The sequence below is a fragment of the Rhinatrema bivittatum genome, chromosome 3, assembly GCF_901001135.1.
Source record: "Rhinatrema bivittatum chromosome 3, aRhiBiv1.1, whole genome shotgun sequence".
NCBI classification, from domain to species: Eukaryota; Metazoa; Chordata; class Amphibia; order Gymnophiona; family Rhinatrematidae; genus Rhinatrema; species Rhinatrema bivittatum.
The window spans coordinates 593738282-593754841 of NC_042617.1; the positions used below are offsets into that span (position 1 = coordinate 593738282).

The following is a 16560-nucleotide window of genomic DNA, read 5'->3' on the forward strand; positions in this document are numbered from 1 at the left end:
CCTCCCTCTGCTTCCCCGCGCGCTGCCCGAGAGGGGAGAGGAGGGGCTGGAGCAGGAAGCTGAGGGCTGAGCTCTGCTGCTGCTCAGTCTCCTCCCCCTCCCTCCCTGGCTCCTCCCCTCTGCTTCCCCGCGCGCTGCCCGGGAGGGGCTGGAGCAGGAAGCTGAGGGCTGAGCTCTGCTGCTGCTCAGCCTCCTCCCCCTCCCTCTGCTTCCCTCCCTGGCTCCTCCCCTCTGCTTCCCCGCGCGCTGCCCGGGAGGGGCTGGAGCAGGAAGCTGAGGGCTGAGCTCTGCTGCTGCTCAGCCTCCTCCCCCTCCCTCCCTGGCTCCTCCCCTCTGCTTCCCCGCGCGCTGCCCGGGAGGGGCTGGAGCAGGAAGCTGAGGGCTGAGCTCTGCTGCTGCTCAGCCTCCTCCCCCTCCCTCTGCTTCCCCGCGCGCTGCCCGGGAGGGGCTGGAGCAGGAAGCTGAGGGCTGAGCTCTGCTGCTGTTCAGCCTCCTCCCCCTCCCTCCCTGGCTCCTCCCCTCTGCTTCCCCGCGCGCTGCCCGGGAGGGGCTGGAGCAGGAAGCTGAGGGCTGAGCTCTGCTGCTGCTCAGCCTCCTCCCTGGCTCCTCCCCTCTGCTTCCCCGCGCGCTGCCCGGGAGGGGCTGGAGCAGGAAGCTGAGGGCTGAGCTCTGCTGCTGCTCAGCCTCCTCCCCCTCCCTCCCTGGCTCCTCCCCTCTGCTTCCCCGCGCGCTGCCCGGGAGGGGCTGGAGCAGGAAGCTGAGGGCTGAGCTCTGCTGCTGCTGCTGCTGGGGGCAGAGCCCTGCCTGCTCGTGCCATGGGCCCCCTGCTCTGCAGGGCTTGGGGCAGCAGCTGCCCGCTGTGGCCCCGACGTTAGTTGGCACTGATGACCCCGGGCGGCGCTGGGCCGATGCGAGAGCGTGAGTACCGCCAGATCAGCACTCACAGCTCCTCTCCCATGGAGTCTCCCCAGCAGCAGAACAAGAAGCCGCAGCCGCAGCCAGGGGCCCGGAGGAAATGGCAGGTCTTCCCTGGGAGGAACAAATTCTTCTGCAACGGCAGGATCATGATGGCTAGGCAGACCGGCGTCTTCTACCTCACCCTGCTGCTCATCCTGCTCACCAGCGGGCTCTTCTTCGCTTTCGAGTAAGTCTGCATGCGTCTGCCCCTCTCTGTTTCTGGCCGGCACGGCAGGGCTTCTCGGGGGGGTGACAGCCAGGCAGCCTTGCCTAATCGTTGCTTCCTGCCCTCTGCAAACCTCTGAGTCTACAACTGGTGGTCAAGTGCTTAGGAAGGTCAGGGTCCTCCCATCGCTTCGCTCTCTGCCGTGCGTTTGCCGTTTGTTTGTTTACAGCTGCATTAATCCAGTGCCTCTAGGGACTGCATTCCCCTTTCCTATTTCTGTTTTGCAGTGCCAAACACAGTGGGCCTGTCTCACAGTTGATAGAAGGGAGCTTTAGCTTCGTGTTTATGTTGCATGCTCCCTAAGTAGCAAGGTCATATCATATTTTATTCTCTAATACTGAGGGGAATAGTTATTCAGTGTAAGTTCTGATTAGATACAGTCTAAATTGTCTTTTAATGGATCCTGAGATCATAGTATAGACAGATCATGATTTTAAAAGAGAGGCAAATATCAGATTCTAGCCTTTATCTAGGAATAATCAAAATACAAAAGGTCCCGTTTTCTGCACTGTCTCTTTGTCAAAGCTCTGTGAATATTCCAGGAATCTGCTGTCTGTCCTATTAGCCAGCAGGGGAGTGCATGTCATGCCCTCTGATAACTTCAGGAGGGCTCTGAACAGAGTGCCTGTGCAAAGTGTGACTTTTGGTCAGCTTGGGACAAGTGCCCTTACACCACAGTCATCCCTCTGTATAATGCCTTCTGAAAGAAAAAAGCTGATTATTTTCCCAAGCTGTTAGGATCATTGCTTCCTGTTGGAACTGCTACTGTGGCAATGACCAACTTTTCATTGAATCTCAGCAAGTCAGCTGAGTTACAGTGCACAGTGCTAACTTGTATGCAAGAGTCCCAAATGATCACATGCTTGTTTGAGTTGGAAAAGCATGAAAACAGAGATTTGTGTGTCTCTTTATGTATAAATTGTGGCCTATTTGCTCAGATTCCTTGTCAACTGATATACTGTACCGGACAGACGAGTCACAAATTTAAAACAGTAGATAGTTTATTATGATTTATGTACACCCCCTTTTTGAACTCGTTCATTCAAGGTGGTTTATAGCAAGTGAAACCGACTGTAAGTACACAAGGTGAATCTTTACTGTCCCACAATTAGGTATCAGCAGGCACAGCACATATAAAGATGCTGACATTGGTTGAGGGCAGGTGAGGTACAGAGTGAAAGCAAAGGAATAAAGAAATACACCAAATACAGCGCACAAATACACACGAAACAGCAAAATAAAAACATATAATAGATGCATGCTAATCATTAAGTTTTTGATTGTTTGTTTTAATGCCGACGTTGGCGTGGCGGAACACGTCTGAGCTTTTATACTGAGACATCTCAGTGGTGCAGCTGCCAGGCTTTCATACGATTGAAAAGCTCCATCTGGCAGAGACGTGCTCCTTCGGGATAGTAATACTTGACGTTTGTGGGAGGCCGAGCCTGAGGGCCAAGTTCAGCTGCTCTTCAGTTCCGCATACAAGCCGCATTTGCACCTGTGCTGTTCCAAAACTTCTGGGGTGCAATAAAGAGCCAAAATGAGGAATCTGAAAAACTGGAGGTGAAGAGCAAACTGAAGTTTCAAGCACAAAAAAAAAAAAAAAAGTGTGCCCTTAATGCACAAGTCAGTTTGCTTGAACGGTTATTAAATGCATCTCCTTTCCCAAGGATTTTCTTTCCTACAACTTCAGAAAGGCAAAACCTCCCAAACCCACCAAAATAAACTCTTACTTATAAAGTAAGGTTAGGGCTTGCCCTAAAGCACAAAATATTAACAATTGCACAAAAGTCCCAATTTGCTTTTTGCTCCAGCTTTTATTTGTAGAAAAATTCACTTGCAGAAGTAACAGGAACTGTATATCCGTGGAGAAAAAGAGCTGTTTGTAATTGTGCAGGAGTAAAATAGTGAACTTGCTGTGTTAGTTTACCTGGACGTGTAGGTCAGCTTTAGCTCAGTTTGTGTTGGCCTGATGATGGAGTACAGCTCTTCCAAGCTACTCAAATATATTTACTTAATGCAGTAAAAATGCATAATGTGCAGCTTGTTCAATGTCTGCAGAAATGGCCAATCACAAACGATGGATGGACGCGGCTCCTGCATGTGTGTGTCCAAGCCCCGAAGCTTGACCTCTCCTCTCATGTACCTCGTCCGCTGCAGGAGTTCCCTCAGCCCTGCTGCCAAACCTCCCTGTGCTGCTGCCCCCCAGGGCCCGGGCCTCTCAGGATGCTGCTCCCCCCCCCCCCCCAGAGCCTGGGCCTCTCAGGATGCTGCTCCCCCCCCCCCCCAGAGCCTGGGCCTCTCAGGATGCTGCTCCCCCCCCCCCCCCCCAGAGCCTGGGCCCCTCAGGATGCTCCCCCCCCCCCCCAGAGCCTGGGCCTCTCAGGATGCTGCTCCCCCCCCCCCCCCCCAGAGCCTGGGCCTCTCAGGATGCTGCTCCCCCCCCCCCAGAGCCTGGGCCTCTCAGGATGCTCCCCCCCCCCCCAAGAGCCTGGGCCTCTCAGGATGCTGCTCCCCCCCCCAGAGCCTGGGCCTCTCAGGATGCTGCTCCCCCCCCCCCCAAGAGCCTGGGCCTCTCAGGATGCTGCTCCCCCCCCCCAGAGCCTGGGCCTCTCAGGATGCTACCCCCCCCCAGAGCCTGGGCCTCTCAGGATGCTCCCCCCCCCCAGAGCCTGGGACTCTCAGGATGCTGCCCCCCCCCCCCCAGAGCCTGGGCCTCTCAGGATGCTCCCCCCCCCCAGAGCCTGGGGACTCTCAGGATGCTGCCCCCCCCCCAGAGCCTGGGCCTCTCAGGATTGCTGCCCCCCCCCCCCCCCAGAGCCCGGGACTCTCAGGATGCTCCCCCCCCCCCCCAGAGCCTGGGCCTCTCAGGATGCTGCTCCCCCCCCCCCCAGAGCCTGGGCCTCTCAGGATGCTCCCCCCCCCCCCCCAAGAGCCTGGGCCTCTCAGGATGCTCCCCCCCCCCAGAGCCTGGGCCTCTCAGGATGCTGCCCCCCCCCCAGAGCCTGGGCCTCTCAGGATGCTGCCCCCCCCCCCCCCAGAGCCTGGGCCTCTCAGGATGCTGCTCCCCGCCCCCCCCCCCCCCAGAGCCTGGGCCTCTCAGGATGCTCCCCCCCCCCAGAGCCTGGGCCTCTCAGGATGCTGCCCCCCCCCCCAGAGCCTGGGCCTCTCAGGATGCTGCTCCCCGCCCCCCCCCCCCCCAGAGCCTGGGCCTCTCAGGATGCTCCCCCCCCCCCCAAGAGCCTGGGCCTCTCAGGATGCTCCCCCCCCCCCCCAGAGCCTGGGCCTCTCAGGATGCTGCCCCCCCCCCCCCAGGGCACGCACTCCCTGCCTTTCCTGTGCACTCCCTGCCTTTCCTGTGCACTCCCTGCCTTTCCTGTGCACTCCCTGCCTTTCCTCTGCACTCCCTGCCTTTCCTCTGCACTCCCTGCCTTTCCTGTGCACTCCCTGCCTTTCCTCTGCACTCCCTGCCTTTCCTGTGCACTCCCTGCCTTTCCTGTGCACTCCCTGCCTTTCCTCTGCACTCCCAGTCCTGCTCTCCTGGGCTGCTTCTGCTGCTGGGGTCTCAGAGGCGGGGGCAGTGCACGCATGGAGCAGCGAGACGCACACTCGCCCGAGCACAAGCTGGGGTTACACAAGCACAGTCCTTCCTTCAGTTTTGTTGCTGGTCGGGGAGTAAAGGAGTGGCAGGCGGCTGAGGAAACACGGAAACCTTTGCACTGCTTCTGAGTGATTGGATAGTGAGTGGCGCCCTGGCCTTACCTTTAGCAGGAATGCCGCTGCTTCCAGCCCTGCCAGGGGGCACTTGTGCTCTCTGAAGGAAGGCAGCTCGCTTTCACAGTCTCCTGCTTCCTGTATAAAAGGCGGTTTCTCTCGTTACCACTGGTGAAAGCCTCACGTGCAGTGCAGTTACCCGAGGAAGAACATGAGGTGCTGCACTGTGCATGCAATGATCTGCTGGGGTGAGTGTGAGTGTGCCGAGGTCTCACGGGAGCACGGGAAGAGGCAGGGAACTGCTGATGGGGGTCTCTCTCTCTCTCCAACCTGCCCCATCCTCTCCCAGGCACATCTCCCCTCCCCCACGCTCCAGACCCATCTCCTATCCCCCACGCTCCAGCCCCCCCCGACCCATTTCCTCTCCCAGGGACATCTCCCCTCCCCCACGCTCCTGCACCCCCAGACCCATCTCCTCTCCCCCATGCTCCAGACCCATCTCCCATCCCCCACGCTCCAGCCCCCCCCGACCCATCTCCTCTCCCCCATGCTCCAGACCCATCTCCTATCCTCCACGCTCCAGCCCCCCCCGACCCATCTCCTATCCCCCATGCTCCAGACCCATCTCCAATCCCCCATGCTCCAGCCCCCCCAGACCCATTTCCTCTCCCAGGGACATCTCCCCTCCCCCACGCTCCTGCACCCCCAGACCCATCTCCCCTCCCCCATGCTCCAGCCCCCCCAGACCCATCTCCCCTCCCCCATGCTCCAGCCCCCCCTGACCCATCTCCCCTCCCCCATGCTCCAGCCCCCCCAGACCCATCTCCCCTCCCCCACGCTCCAGCCCCCCTCAGACCCATCTCCCCTCCCCCACGCTCCAGCCCCCCAGACCCATTCTCCTGCCGCTTCAGTCAGGCCAGGTTTGTGGTGTTGGCTTAGGCAGATGGGGGGGGGGGGGATGTTTTACACCCGGCAATCACCCAAAAAATCTCAATGTGAGGAAAAGAGCATTGATGCAGTCGAGCATTTAAATTGTAGAGCAGTACAGCTGAGGGTAATTGGAAACACAAATTGTACAAAAATCTGCCCCAGTTCAATGCTAAAAAGTGTTCCTGAGTCCAATACCTAAACTGAATATAAATATTTCTCACCTTTGTTGGTTATGTTTTGTTAAATAAGATTTGCTATGTTTTCTGTTGTCTGATTTCTAAATCTTTTTCCTGCTTTTCTTTCCACTTTCCTTCTCCATCTTCTCCTTCTCTTTCAACCCTTGCCAACATATTCACTCTGTTCCTTATTTTCTTTTTCTCTGTTTCTGCTCCCCAGCACTTCTTTACTTTTCTTGCTCCCTTCCACCTCTGCTCCCTACCTCTTTCCTTCCTGCATCTGAATCAGTGTAGAGCAAGGCACCCCAGGCCTGCATTCAACAACCAAGCTTTACTGCTCAGACAGCCTGTGCACAGAAGAGCAGTCCAGCTGGGCTCCCATTTGCATGGCTCGGCCCTGGTGCTGGCAGGAATAGTGGGATATGATTCCCCTTCAGGTGCAGGACGGCAGCGCTGGGCTGAAAGCTGCTGTGCCAGCCTTCTCAGCTTATGAAGGAAACCCAAGCTGTGGCTGAGGGGTAGAGAGCTGCAGCCCTCCAAGTGAAGAGAGACGGCTGCAGGGCCAGGTCTCGCGCTCTTTCTCTCTCCACACAGACCTCTTCCACCTCTCTGCCTGCCCTTTTCCATCCTTCAGTCTGTTTCTCCTCGCCCAGCCTCTCCTCCCTCTCTCAGCACCTGCTCCCGGGCTTCGGCTCCTCTTTTCTCATCACTTGCTGAGAGCTCTGGAAGTTGGCAATTTTGAGCAGAGAGCGGGGGTGGGGCACTCTCTCTCTCTCTCCCTGGCCCAGCAGGAAGTCGGGCCCCCGCTGTCACCACTTCTCTCCCAACTCTTTCCTTCCACTGGACCTTGCACCGCTGCGAGAGCCAAGGGAACAACATTTTGTCTTATTAAGAAGAGTAACGGCCTTCCCCTTTTGCGCTCCTTCCGATCAAGCACCGCACGTACGTTTACCATAAGTAAACCGGTGTTTTGCACTTTCTTGTACTCTGCTTTTGTTCAAAACGTAAATCTGGCTCTGCACCTCACTGCTCCAGGATGTTTCTCACACATTTCAAATAAGAAGACAACTTATTGACTCTCAGTACTGAAATAGTGGGCTTTGCTAATTTTGTTTAGTTGAGGTGATGTTTCTTTATGGAGATACGAATGTGCGTTACTCTTTAGGGAAGATCAGCGTGCTAAAATGCATTTCTTGCACACGTAATATACTCTGGCTTTGCAAATGTATGAGAGTGCTGCCCCCAGCTTACGCAGACCCATTTCAGATAGAGAGAGAGAGGCTTGTGCACATCATGGGAAATTGACCAGGGCCACGCTTTACTGAGCAACAACAACAACCCGAGCCAATCTAACATGGCCTCTTCTCAGTTTGGCCTGACATAAGATCATTTCCGTCGCTCCCCGGAATCTCCTTAGGCACTGCCGTGTTTTCCTTAGCCTAACCCCCACTTCTAGCAAGCGGCCTCCTGACGTTTGACTAGACCAGCGCGCAGGAGAGGAGAAAGGTGACCTGTCAAACACCACGGACCCCGGCCTCTCCAGGGCCAGCGGGAACACAAGGCCAGGAGTAAAGGGGAAGCAGTGCCCTATGTGCATCCCAGGCCTGAGCTGTCAGACACCAGGGACTCCAGGGCCAGGGGGAGCGGTGCCCTATGTGCATCCCAGGCCTGAGCTGTCAGACACCAGGGACTCCAGGGCCAGCGGGAACACAAGGCCAGGAGTAAAGGGGGAGGAGCAGTGCCCTATGTGCATCCCAGGCCTGAGCTGTCAAACACCAGGGACTCCAGGGCCAGCGGGAACACAAGGCCAGGAGTAAAGGGGAAGCAGTGCCCTATGTGCATCCCAGGCCTGAGCTGTCAGACACCAGGGACTCCAGGGCCAGCGGGAACACAAGGCCAGGAGTAAAGGGGAAGCAGTGCCCTATGTGCATCCCAGGCCTGAACTGTCAGACACCAGGGACTCCAGGGCCAGCGGGAACACAAGGCCAGGAGTAAAGGGGAAGCAGTGCCCTATGTGCATCCCAGGCCTGAGCTGTCAGACACCAGGGACTCCAGGGCCAGCGGGAACACAAGGCCAGGAGTAAAGGGGGAGGAGCAGTGCCCTATGTGCATCCCAGGCCTGAGCTGTCAGACACCAGGGACTCCAGGGCCAGCGGGAACACAAGGCCAGGAGTAAAGGGGGGGAGGGGTGCCCTATGTGCATCCCAGGCCTGAGCTGTCAGACACCAGGGGCTCCAGGGCCAGCGGAACACAAGGCCAGGAGTAAAGGGGAAGCTGTGCCCTATGTGCATCCCAGGCCTGAGCTGTCAGACACCAGGGACTCCAGGGCCAGCGGGAACACAAGGCCAGGAGTAAAGGGGGAGGAGCGGTGCCCTATGTGCATCCCAGGCCTGAGCTGTCAGACACCAGGGACTCCAGGGCCAGCGGGAACACAAGGCCAGGAGTAAAGGGGGAAGCTGTGCCCTATGTGCATCCCAGGCCTGAGCTGTCAGACACCAGGGACTCCAGGGCCAGCGGGAACACAAGGCCAGGAGTAAAGGGGGAGGAGCGGTGCCCTATGTGCATCCCAGGCCTGAGCTGTCAGACACCAGGGACTCCAGGGCCAGCGGGAACACAAGGCCAGGAGTAAAGGGGGGGGAGGGGTGCCCTATGTGCATCCCAGGCCTGAGCTGTCAGACACCAGGGGCTCCAGGGCCAGCGGGAACACAAGGCCAGGAGTAAAGGGGAAGCAGTGCCCTATGTGCATCCCAGGCCTGAGCTGTCAGACACCAGGGACTCCAGGGCCAGCGGGAACACAAGGCCAGGAGTAAAGGGGGAGGAGCGGTGCCCTATGTGCATCCCAGGCCTGAGCTGTCAAACACCAGGGACTCCAGGGCCAGCGGGAACACAAGGCCAGGAGTAAAGGGGGGGGGGAGGGGTGCCCTATGTGCATCCCAGGCCTGAGCTGTCAGACACCAGGGACTCCAGGGCCAGCGGGAACACAAGGCCAGGAGTAAAGGGGGAGGAGCGGTGCCCTATGTGCATCCCAGGCCTGAGCTGTCAGACACCAGGGACTCCAGGGCCAGCGGGAACACAAGGCCAGGAGTAAAGGGGGAGGAGCGGTGCCCTATGTGCATCCCAGGCCTGAGCTGTCAGACACCAGGGACTCCAGGGCCAGCGGGAACACAAGGCCAGGAGTAAAGGGGGAGGAGCGGTGCCCTATGTGCATCCCAGGCCTGAGCTGTCAGACACCAGGGACTCCAGGGCCAGCGGGAACACAAGGCCAGGAGTAAAGGGGGAGGAGCGGTGCCCTATGTGCATCCCAGGCCTGAGCTGTCAGACACCAGGGACTCCAGGGCCAGCGGGAACACAAGGCCAGGAGTAAAGGGGGAGGAGCGGGGCCCTATGTGCATCCCAGGCCTGAGCTGTCAGACACCAGGGACTCCAGGGCCAGCGGGAACACAAGGCCAGGAGTAAAGGGGGAGGAGCGGGGCCCTATGTGCATCCCAGGCCTGAGCTGTCAGACACCAGGGACTCCAGGGCCAGCGGGAACACAAGGCCAGGAGTAAAGGGGGAGGAGCAGTGCCCTATGTGCATCCCAGGCCTAGGCGCCTCCCTTAATATTTATTTCAGGATACTGCTGGTGTACAACTATTTTTTTGGTTCAGAAAATTGGTTAGAAAACAACTGGGACCCCACAGTAGTCAGGTATTCAGGATGCCCACATGTGAATACCTTGAAAACCTGACTGGCTGGGACCGGTCTCCAAGGACAGGTTTGGGAAACTGTTAAAAAGAAACCAAAAGATCAGAATAAGGGTTACACGCTACATGAAATTTAAAAGAGGGCAACAAGTAAATACAGAAGTAGCAAAAAAAAAAAAAAGAGAGCTAGGAAGAAGAGTGAAAGAGGAAGCAATAGTGTGAAGGAAGGGACCTGCTGCTCCTGCGGCGTCAGAAAGAGACAGCGACCGAGGGAGTGCACTGAGCAGCTAAACGTCAAGAGGGCTCCTGAAAGCCATCCTCACCGCTCCCGGCTCCGAGGGCACCTCTAGGCCACTTCTCGTGGCTTTAGCTGGCTGTGGCTCACTTTCCACGGCTGTCACCAGGACTTAATGGCCAGAAAGCTCGGCAACTTCCTGTGGCTTGGGAGGCAATCATGCAATCCAGGTATCCAGCCCACGGCACAGCGGAGACGGCAGAGCGAGCGTGCACGGGAGCTGATGCTACCACGGCAGAATCCAGAGCAAATCAGGGTGGTAAAGAGATTTTATTTCTGCTTCATGAGCAGAGGGACCTTCAGACCCCTTCTTAAACGTTTATAGTGATATCTGCAGCGATGATAAATAGCAATGGGAAAAATCTCCCTCACAAAGCTACCGGACCTGCCTTAAAATAAAGTTATATGTGGGAGGGGGGAGAGGATCCGTTCCAAATAAGCACTTTATGGCCCAAACGCTAAAACCCACTCCTGCGAAGAGGCCAATCTCACCCCCAAATATTCCCTGCTTAAGGTAAAAGCTGAGCAGTAGCTCCAGGGCTGCTTCGGTGTAAAGCGCCTTTCGGATTATCCCCTGCTCTGCGCAGAAACATCTGCACGCTACCAAGGAAAACATCTGCACGCTACCAAGGAAAACCAAAAAGAGAGAGTCCCCCTCATCAGCCCAGGGAAAAGGGCCGGGCTTAGGGACACGTGTGATCTGTTACAGCACACGCCAGCACTCGAGAAACGCACAGGGAAAAGGGCCAGGCTTAGCCACACGTGTGATCTGTTACAGCACACGCCAGCACCTGGGAAACGCACAGGAAAACACATCTGCACGCTACCCAGGAAAACCAAAAAGAGAGAGAGTCCCGCTCATCATCCCAGGGAAAAGGGCCGGGCTTAGCCACACGTGTGATCTGTTACAGCACACGCCAGCACCTGGGAAACGCACAGGAAAACACATCTGCACGCTACCAAGGGAAACCAAAAAGAGAGAGAGTCCCACTCATCATCCCAGGGAAAAGGGCCGGGCTTAGGGACACGTGTGATCTGTTACAGCACACGCCAGCACTCGGGAAACGCACAGGGAAAAGGGCCGGGCTTAGCCACACGTGTGATCTGTTACAGCACACGCCAGCACTCGGGAAACGCACAGGAAAACAAGAGCTCGTGAGAATGTCAGGTTCTGCATTTCTTACTGCTGCAAACAGGATTTCAAATGCTCTCTGAGAGAGAAAGTATTCAAACAAAACAGCTAAAGGTAGTATCAAAACTATTTGGAAATGGGCATTAACGAGAGGTTTACATTTACATGGAGGCTTCTCTCTGCCTTCTGGTTTTTATTTTGCCAATGGCCATGGTTTTTTTTTTTTTTTTTTTTTTTTTTTTTTTTAACTAAAATGCTTGCAGATGATCTGTAGATGTACCCAAGAAAAACTAATCAGTAATACATGCAATAAAAATGGCATCCTAGCCTGCTCCAGATGTTCTCCTGCTGTATTTAGGCTTTGCATGGAATGAGTGTGATTGCAGGAAGTAATTTGGGAGGATGAGGTGTGCCTTGCAGTTCTTATCTGTCCTCATTTATTTCTATGGCCTGCCTGCAGCTCTGATGAGGAACAGCAGCGCAGCGTGTAACAGGGGTCTAAGATCTTATGCAAGCATGCAGTTGCATTCATATGCAACGTCACATTTTATGCATGTACGTAAAACAATATGCATGCACATCTCAAATCCATCCTTCCCAGTTGTAGCCGTGGGGGCCTTGAGCCTTCGTGTAGACCTTCCTGGCTTCAGGACCAAAAAAGCAGGAGGGTAGGCTATCTAAAAAAAACCGTGAGGGCAAATATGGAGATTAGACGCCAATAAAATGTCCAAGTACAACTTTATTAACAGATGGAGACCATTAGTTTTTATATGTGCCCGACTCAGGCCAGAGTTTCGCCCCACACCGGGGCTGCCTCAGGGGCTGTGTATGTTGAAAAGCAATATTTAAGAACCAATTATGTTCTTAATTGAGACTGTCTAGTGGTCAGATGCTTTATGTGCATGTACCAGTCGCACTCAATCTCCACTTGTGTACACAAAGGACGTCCTGGCTTCTCCATCCTTCCATCCTAGTCCAGTTTGGCATGCCCAGTCCTTTCCTGACCTGGTTTGCGCACCCCCCATCCCCAAACATGACCAATAGATTTTTCTGTTGTTCAGTGGCTGGGAGCTGTGAGTGCCACCTCTGCTGTATGCAAGTCCAACCCCCCCGAAACTAATAGCGCCCGCAACATGCAAATGCATGTTGCGGGCGCTATTAGTTATTCCCGCGCGATTCAGTAAGTAAAATGTGCAGCCAAGCCGCACATTTTACTTCCAGAAATTAGCGCCTACCCAAAGGCAGGAGTTAATTTCGGCCGGCACCAGGAAAGTGCACAGAAAAGCAGTAAAAACTGCTTTTCTGTGCACCCTCCGACTTAATATCCTTGACAATCGCTTAAATTTAAAGAAATACATTAACAACACAACAAAGGACGGCTTCTACAAACTGCAAGTCCTAAAAAGGCTTAAACCCCTACTATTTTTCCATGACTTCAGGACTGTCCTCCAAGCCACGCTCTTTGCCAAGATTGACTACTGCAACACTCTTCTTCTGGGGCTTCCACTCTCCTCCACAAAACCATTACAGATGCTCCAGAATGCAGCAGCTAGAGTCTTGTCTAATACAAACCGCAGAGATCACATCTCCCCCATCTTAAAGAACCTACATTGGCTGCCAATAAATTATCGAATCTTACACAAATCCCTTACCATAATCCACAAAACGATCCACAAGCAACAACCGTTGGACCTCCAATTCCCCCTCAAACTTCACTCCTCATCCAGGCCCATCAGAGAATCATATCAAGGATCTCTCCATGTGCCTCCTAACAAAACTTCACGCCACACCGCAACCAAAGAAAGAGCATTCTCTATAGCGGGACCCACTATTTGGAACAATTTACCTCCTGACCTCAGACAGGAACCCTGCCTACAAACATTTCGAAAAAGACTTAAAACCTGGCTATTTAGCCAAGCTTTCCCTTAATCTATTCAGTTTCAGAACTCCACATCTCAAGCCTACTGGACAACTTACTTAGCGATACCCTTTTATCACAATGGTTATCCCTCTGTCCTTCTCTTTCTTCTTTTCCCAAGTTCGATCTCCTTGTTATATGTAACTTTATTACCTCCTCTGATTATTTTACTGTTAAATGGTTATAAGAATGTTTACCCCCTTGTTACATGTAAACCGATTTGATTTGACACCTGTCATGAAGGTCGGTATATAAAAGAATTAAATAAATAAATTAAATAAATATCATGGAGATATTAAGTCGGAGGTCCCAAAAGTTAAAAATAATTAAAAATGAAAAATTGGCCCGCGGCTCACGGGTTGAAAACTGGACGCTCAATTTTGCAGGCGTCCAGTTTCCGAACCCGTGGCTGTCAGCGGGTTTGAGAACCGACGTCGGCAAAATTGAGCATCGGCTGTGAAACCCGCTGACAGCCGCCGCTGCTGTCCAAATAGAGGCGCTAGGGACGCGCTAGTGCCCTAGCGCCTCTTTTTACCGCCGGCCCTCATTTAAATACTGAATCGTGCGCACGGAGAGTGGCCTGTGCGCTCGCCCGCTCTCCTGCAAATTTTACTGAATCGGCCTGTAGGTCGGCAAGCTGACAGTCAAAGCTGAATAAATATGAAATCATATTGTCAGTGTGGTCCAGGTGGAAGGAAGCACTGCTGCGACATTTGCCCTCAAGCCATCACCCACAAAAAATAAAAGCAAAAAATTGGAAAAAAAAATTAATTTTCCTGAAATTCCAGCACAGTATGCGATGCCACCCGTTTGTACTGGATTGGAGAAAGCACGGCTTCAGATGTAATCAGGCCTCAGATGAGTGTTTGTTTGCTGCATGCAGTATTCGTAGAGATACACAACCAGGCTGAAGAGCTGAGTGAACACTGAGCCATTGTTATGGCTTCAGACAAGCTAGCTGACTGTGTGACCCTGTCTTCCTGGGACCTTGTGCTACTTACATGTACCACACTGTGTGACCTTATCTTCCTGGGACCTTGTGGTACTTGGATGTACCACACTGTGTGACCTTATCTTCCTGGGACCTTGTGGTACTTACATGTACCACACTGTGTGACCCTGTCTTCCTGGGACCTTGTGGTACTTGGATGTACCACACTGTGTGACCCTGTCTTCCTGGGACCTTGTGGTACTTGGATGTACCACACTGTGTGACCCTGTCTTCCTGGGACCTTGTGGTACTTGGATGTACCACACTGTGTGACCCTGTCTTCCTGGGACCTTGTGGTACTTGGATGTACCACACTGTGTGACCCTGTCTTCCTGGGACCTTGTGGTACTTGGATGTACCACACTGTGTGACCCTGTCTTCCTGGGACCTTGTGGTACTTGCATGTACCACACTGTGTGACCCTGTCTTCCTGGGACCTTGTGGTACTTACATGTACCACACTGTGTGACCCTGTCTTCCTGGGACCTTGTGGTACTTACATGTACCACACTGTGTGACCCTGTCTTCCTGGGACCTTGTGCTACTTACATGTACCACACTGTGTGACCCTGTCTTCCTGGGACCTTGTGCTACTTACATGTACCACACTGTGTGACCCTGTCTTCCTGGGACCTTGTGGTACTTACATGTACCACACTGTGTGACCCTGTCTTCCTGGGACCTTGTGGTACTTGGATGTACCATACTGTGTGACCCTGTCTTCCTGGGACCTTGTGGTACTTGCATGTACCACACTGTGTGACCCTGTCTTCCTGGGACCTTGTGGTACTTACATGTACCACACTGTGTGACCCTGTCTTCCTGGGACCTTGTGCTACTTGGATGTACCACACTGTGTGACCCTGTCTTCCTGGGACCTTGTGCTACTTGGATGTACCACACTGTGTGACCTTATCTTCCTGGGACCTTGTGGTACTTGGATGTACCACACTGTGTGACCTTGTCTTCCTGGGACCTTGTGGTACTTGGATGTACCACACTGTGTGACCCTGTCTTCCTGGGACCTTGTGGTACTTGGATGTACCACACTGTGTGACCCTGTCTTCCTGGGACCTTGTGGTACTTGGATGTACCACACTGTGTGACCCTGTCTTCCTGGGACCTTGTGGTACTTGGATGTACCACACTGTGTGACCCTGTCTTCCTGGGACCTTGTGGTACTTGGATGTACCACACTGTGTGACCCTGTCTTCCTGGGACCTTGTGGTACTTGCATGTACCACACTGTGTGACCCTGTCTTCCTGGGACCTTGTGGTACTTACATGTACCACACTGTGTGACCCTGTCTTCCTGGGACCTTGTGGTACTTACATGTACCACACTGTGTGACCCTGTCTTCCTGGGACCTTGTGCTACTTACATGTACCACACTGTGTGACCCTGTCTTCCTGGGACCTTGTGGTACTTACATGTACCACACTGTGACCCTGTCTTCCTGGGACCTTGTGGTACTTACATGTACCACACTGTGTGACCCTGTCTTCCTGGGACCTTGTGGTACTTGGATGTACCACACTGTGTGACCCTGTCTTCCTGGGACCTTGTGGTACTTGCATGTACCACACTGTGTGACCCTGTCTTCCTGGGACCTTGTGGTACTTACATGTACCACACTGTGTGACCCTGTCTTCCTGGGACCTTGTGGTACTTGGATGTACCACACTGTGTGACCCTGTCTTCCTGGGACCTTGTGGTACTTGCATGTACCACACTGTGTGACCCTGTCTTCCTGGGACCTTGTGGTACTTGGATGTACCACACTGTGTGACCCTGTCTTCCTGGGACCTTGTGGTACTTGGATGTACCTCACTGTGTGACCTTATCTTCCTGGGACCTTGTGGTACTTACATGTACCACACTGTGTGACCCTGTCTTCCTGGGACCTTGTGCTACTTACATGTACCACACTGTGTGACCCTGTCTTCCTGGGACCTTGTGGTACTTGGATGTACCACACTGTGTGACCTTGTCTTCCTGGGACCTTGTGGTACTTGGATGTACCTCACTGTGTGACCTTGTCTTCCTGGGACCTTGTGGTACTTGGATGTACCTCACTGTGTGACCTTGTCTTCCTGGGACCTTGTGGTACTTGGATGTACCTCACTGTGTGACCTTGTCTTCCTGGGACCTTGTGGTACTTGGATGTACCTCACTGTGTGACCTTGTCTTCCTGGGACCTTGTGGTACTTGGATGTACCACACTGTGTGACCTTGTCTTCCTGGGACATTGTGCTACTTACATGTACCACACTGTGTGACCTTGTCTTCCTGGGACCTTGTGGTACTTGGATGTACCACACTGTGTGACCCTGTCTTCCTGGGACCTTGTGGTACTTACAAGTACCACACTGTGTGACCCTGTCTTCCTGGGACCTTGTGGTACTTACAAGTACCACACTGTGTGACCCTGTCTTCCTGGGACCTTGTGGTACTTACATGTACCACACTGTGTGACCCTGTCTTCCTGGGACCTTGTGGTACTTACATGTACCACACTGTGTGACCCTGTCTTCCTG

The 16560-nt window shown here is 54.1% G+C and overlaps 1 protein-coding gene across 2 annotated transcripts in view; it reads left to right on the forward strand.

Moving 5' to 3' along the window:
• Window positions 1–710: 710 nt before the first annotated feature.
• Window positions 711–16560, forward strand: part of LOC115088443 (probable palmitoyltransferase ZDHHC14) — a 400884-nt gene continuing 385034 nt past the window's right edge. Inside the window, exon 1 of one of the 2 annotated variants that reach the window (XM_029596720.1) lies at window positions 711–1144. In XM_029596720.1, coding sequence (XP_029452580.1) covers window positions 885–1144 — 260 coding nt within the window. In that variant the 5' untranslated portion in view covers window positions 711–884. The remainder of the gene's footprint in view (window positions 1145–16560) is intronic. The other variant, XM_029596721.1, reaches the window with a different exon arrangement.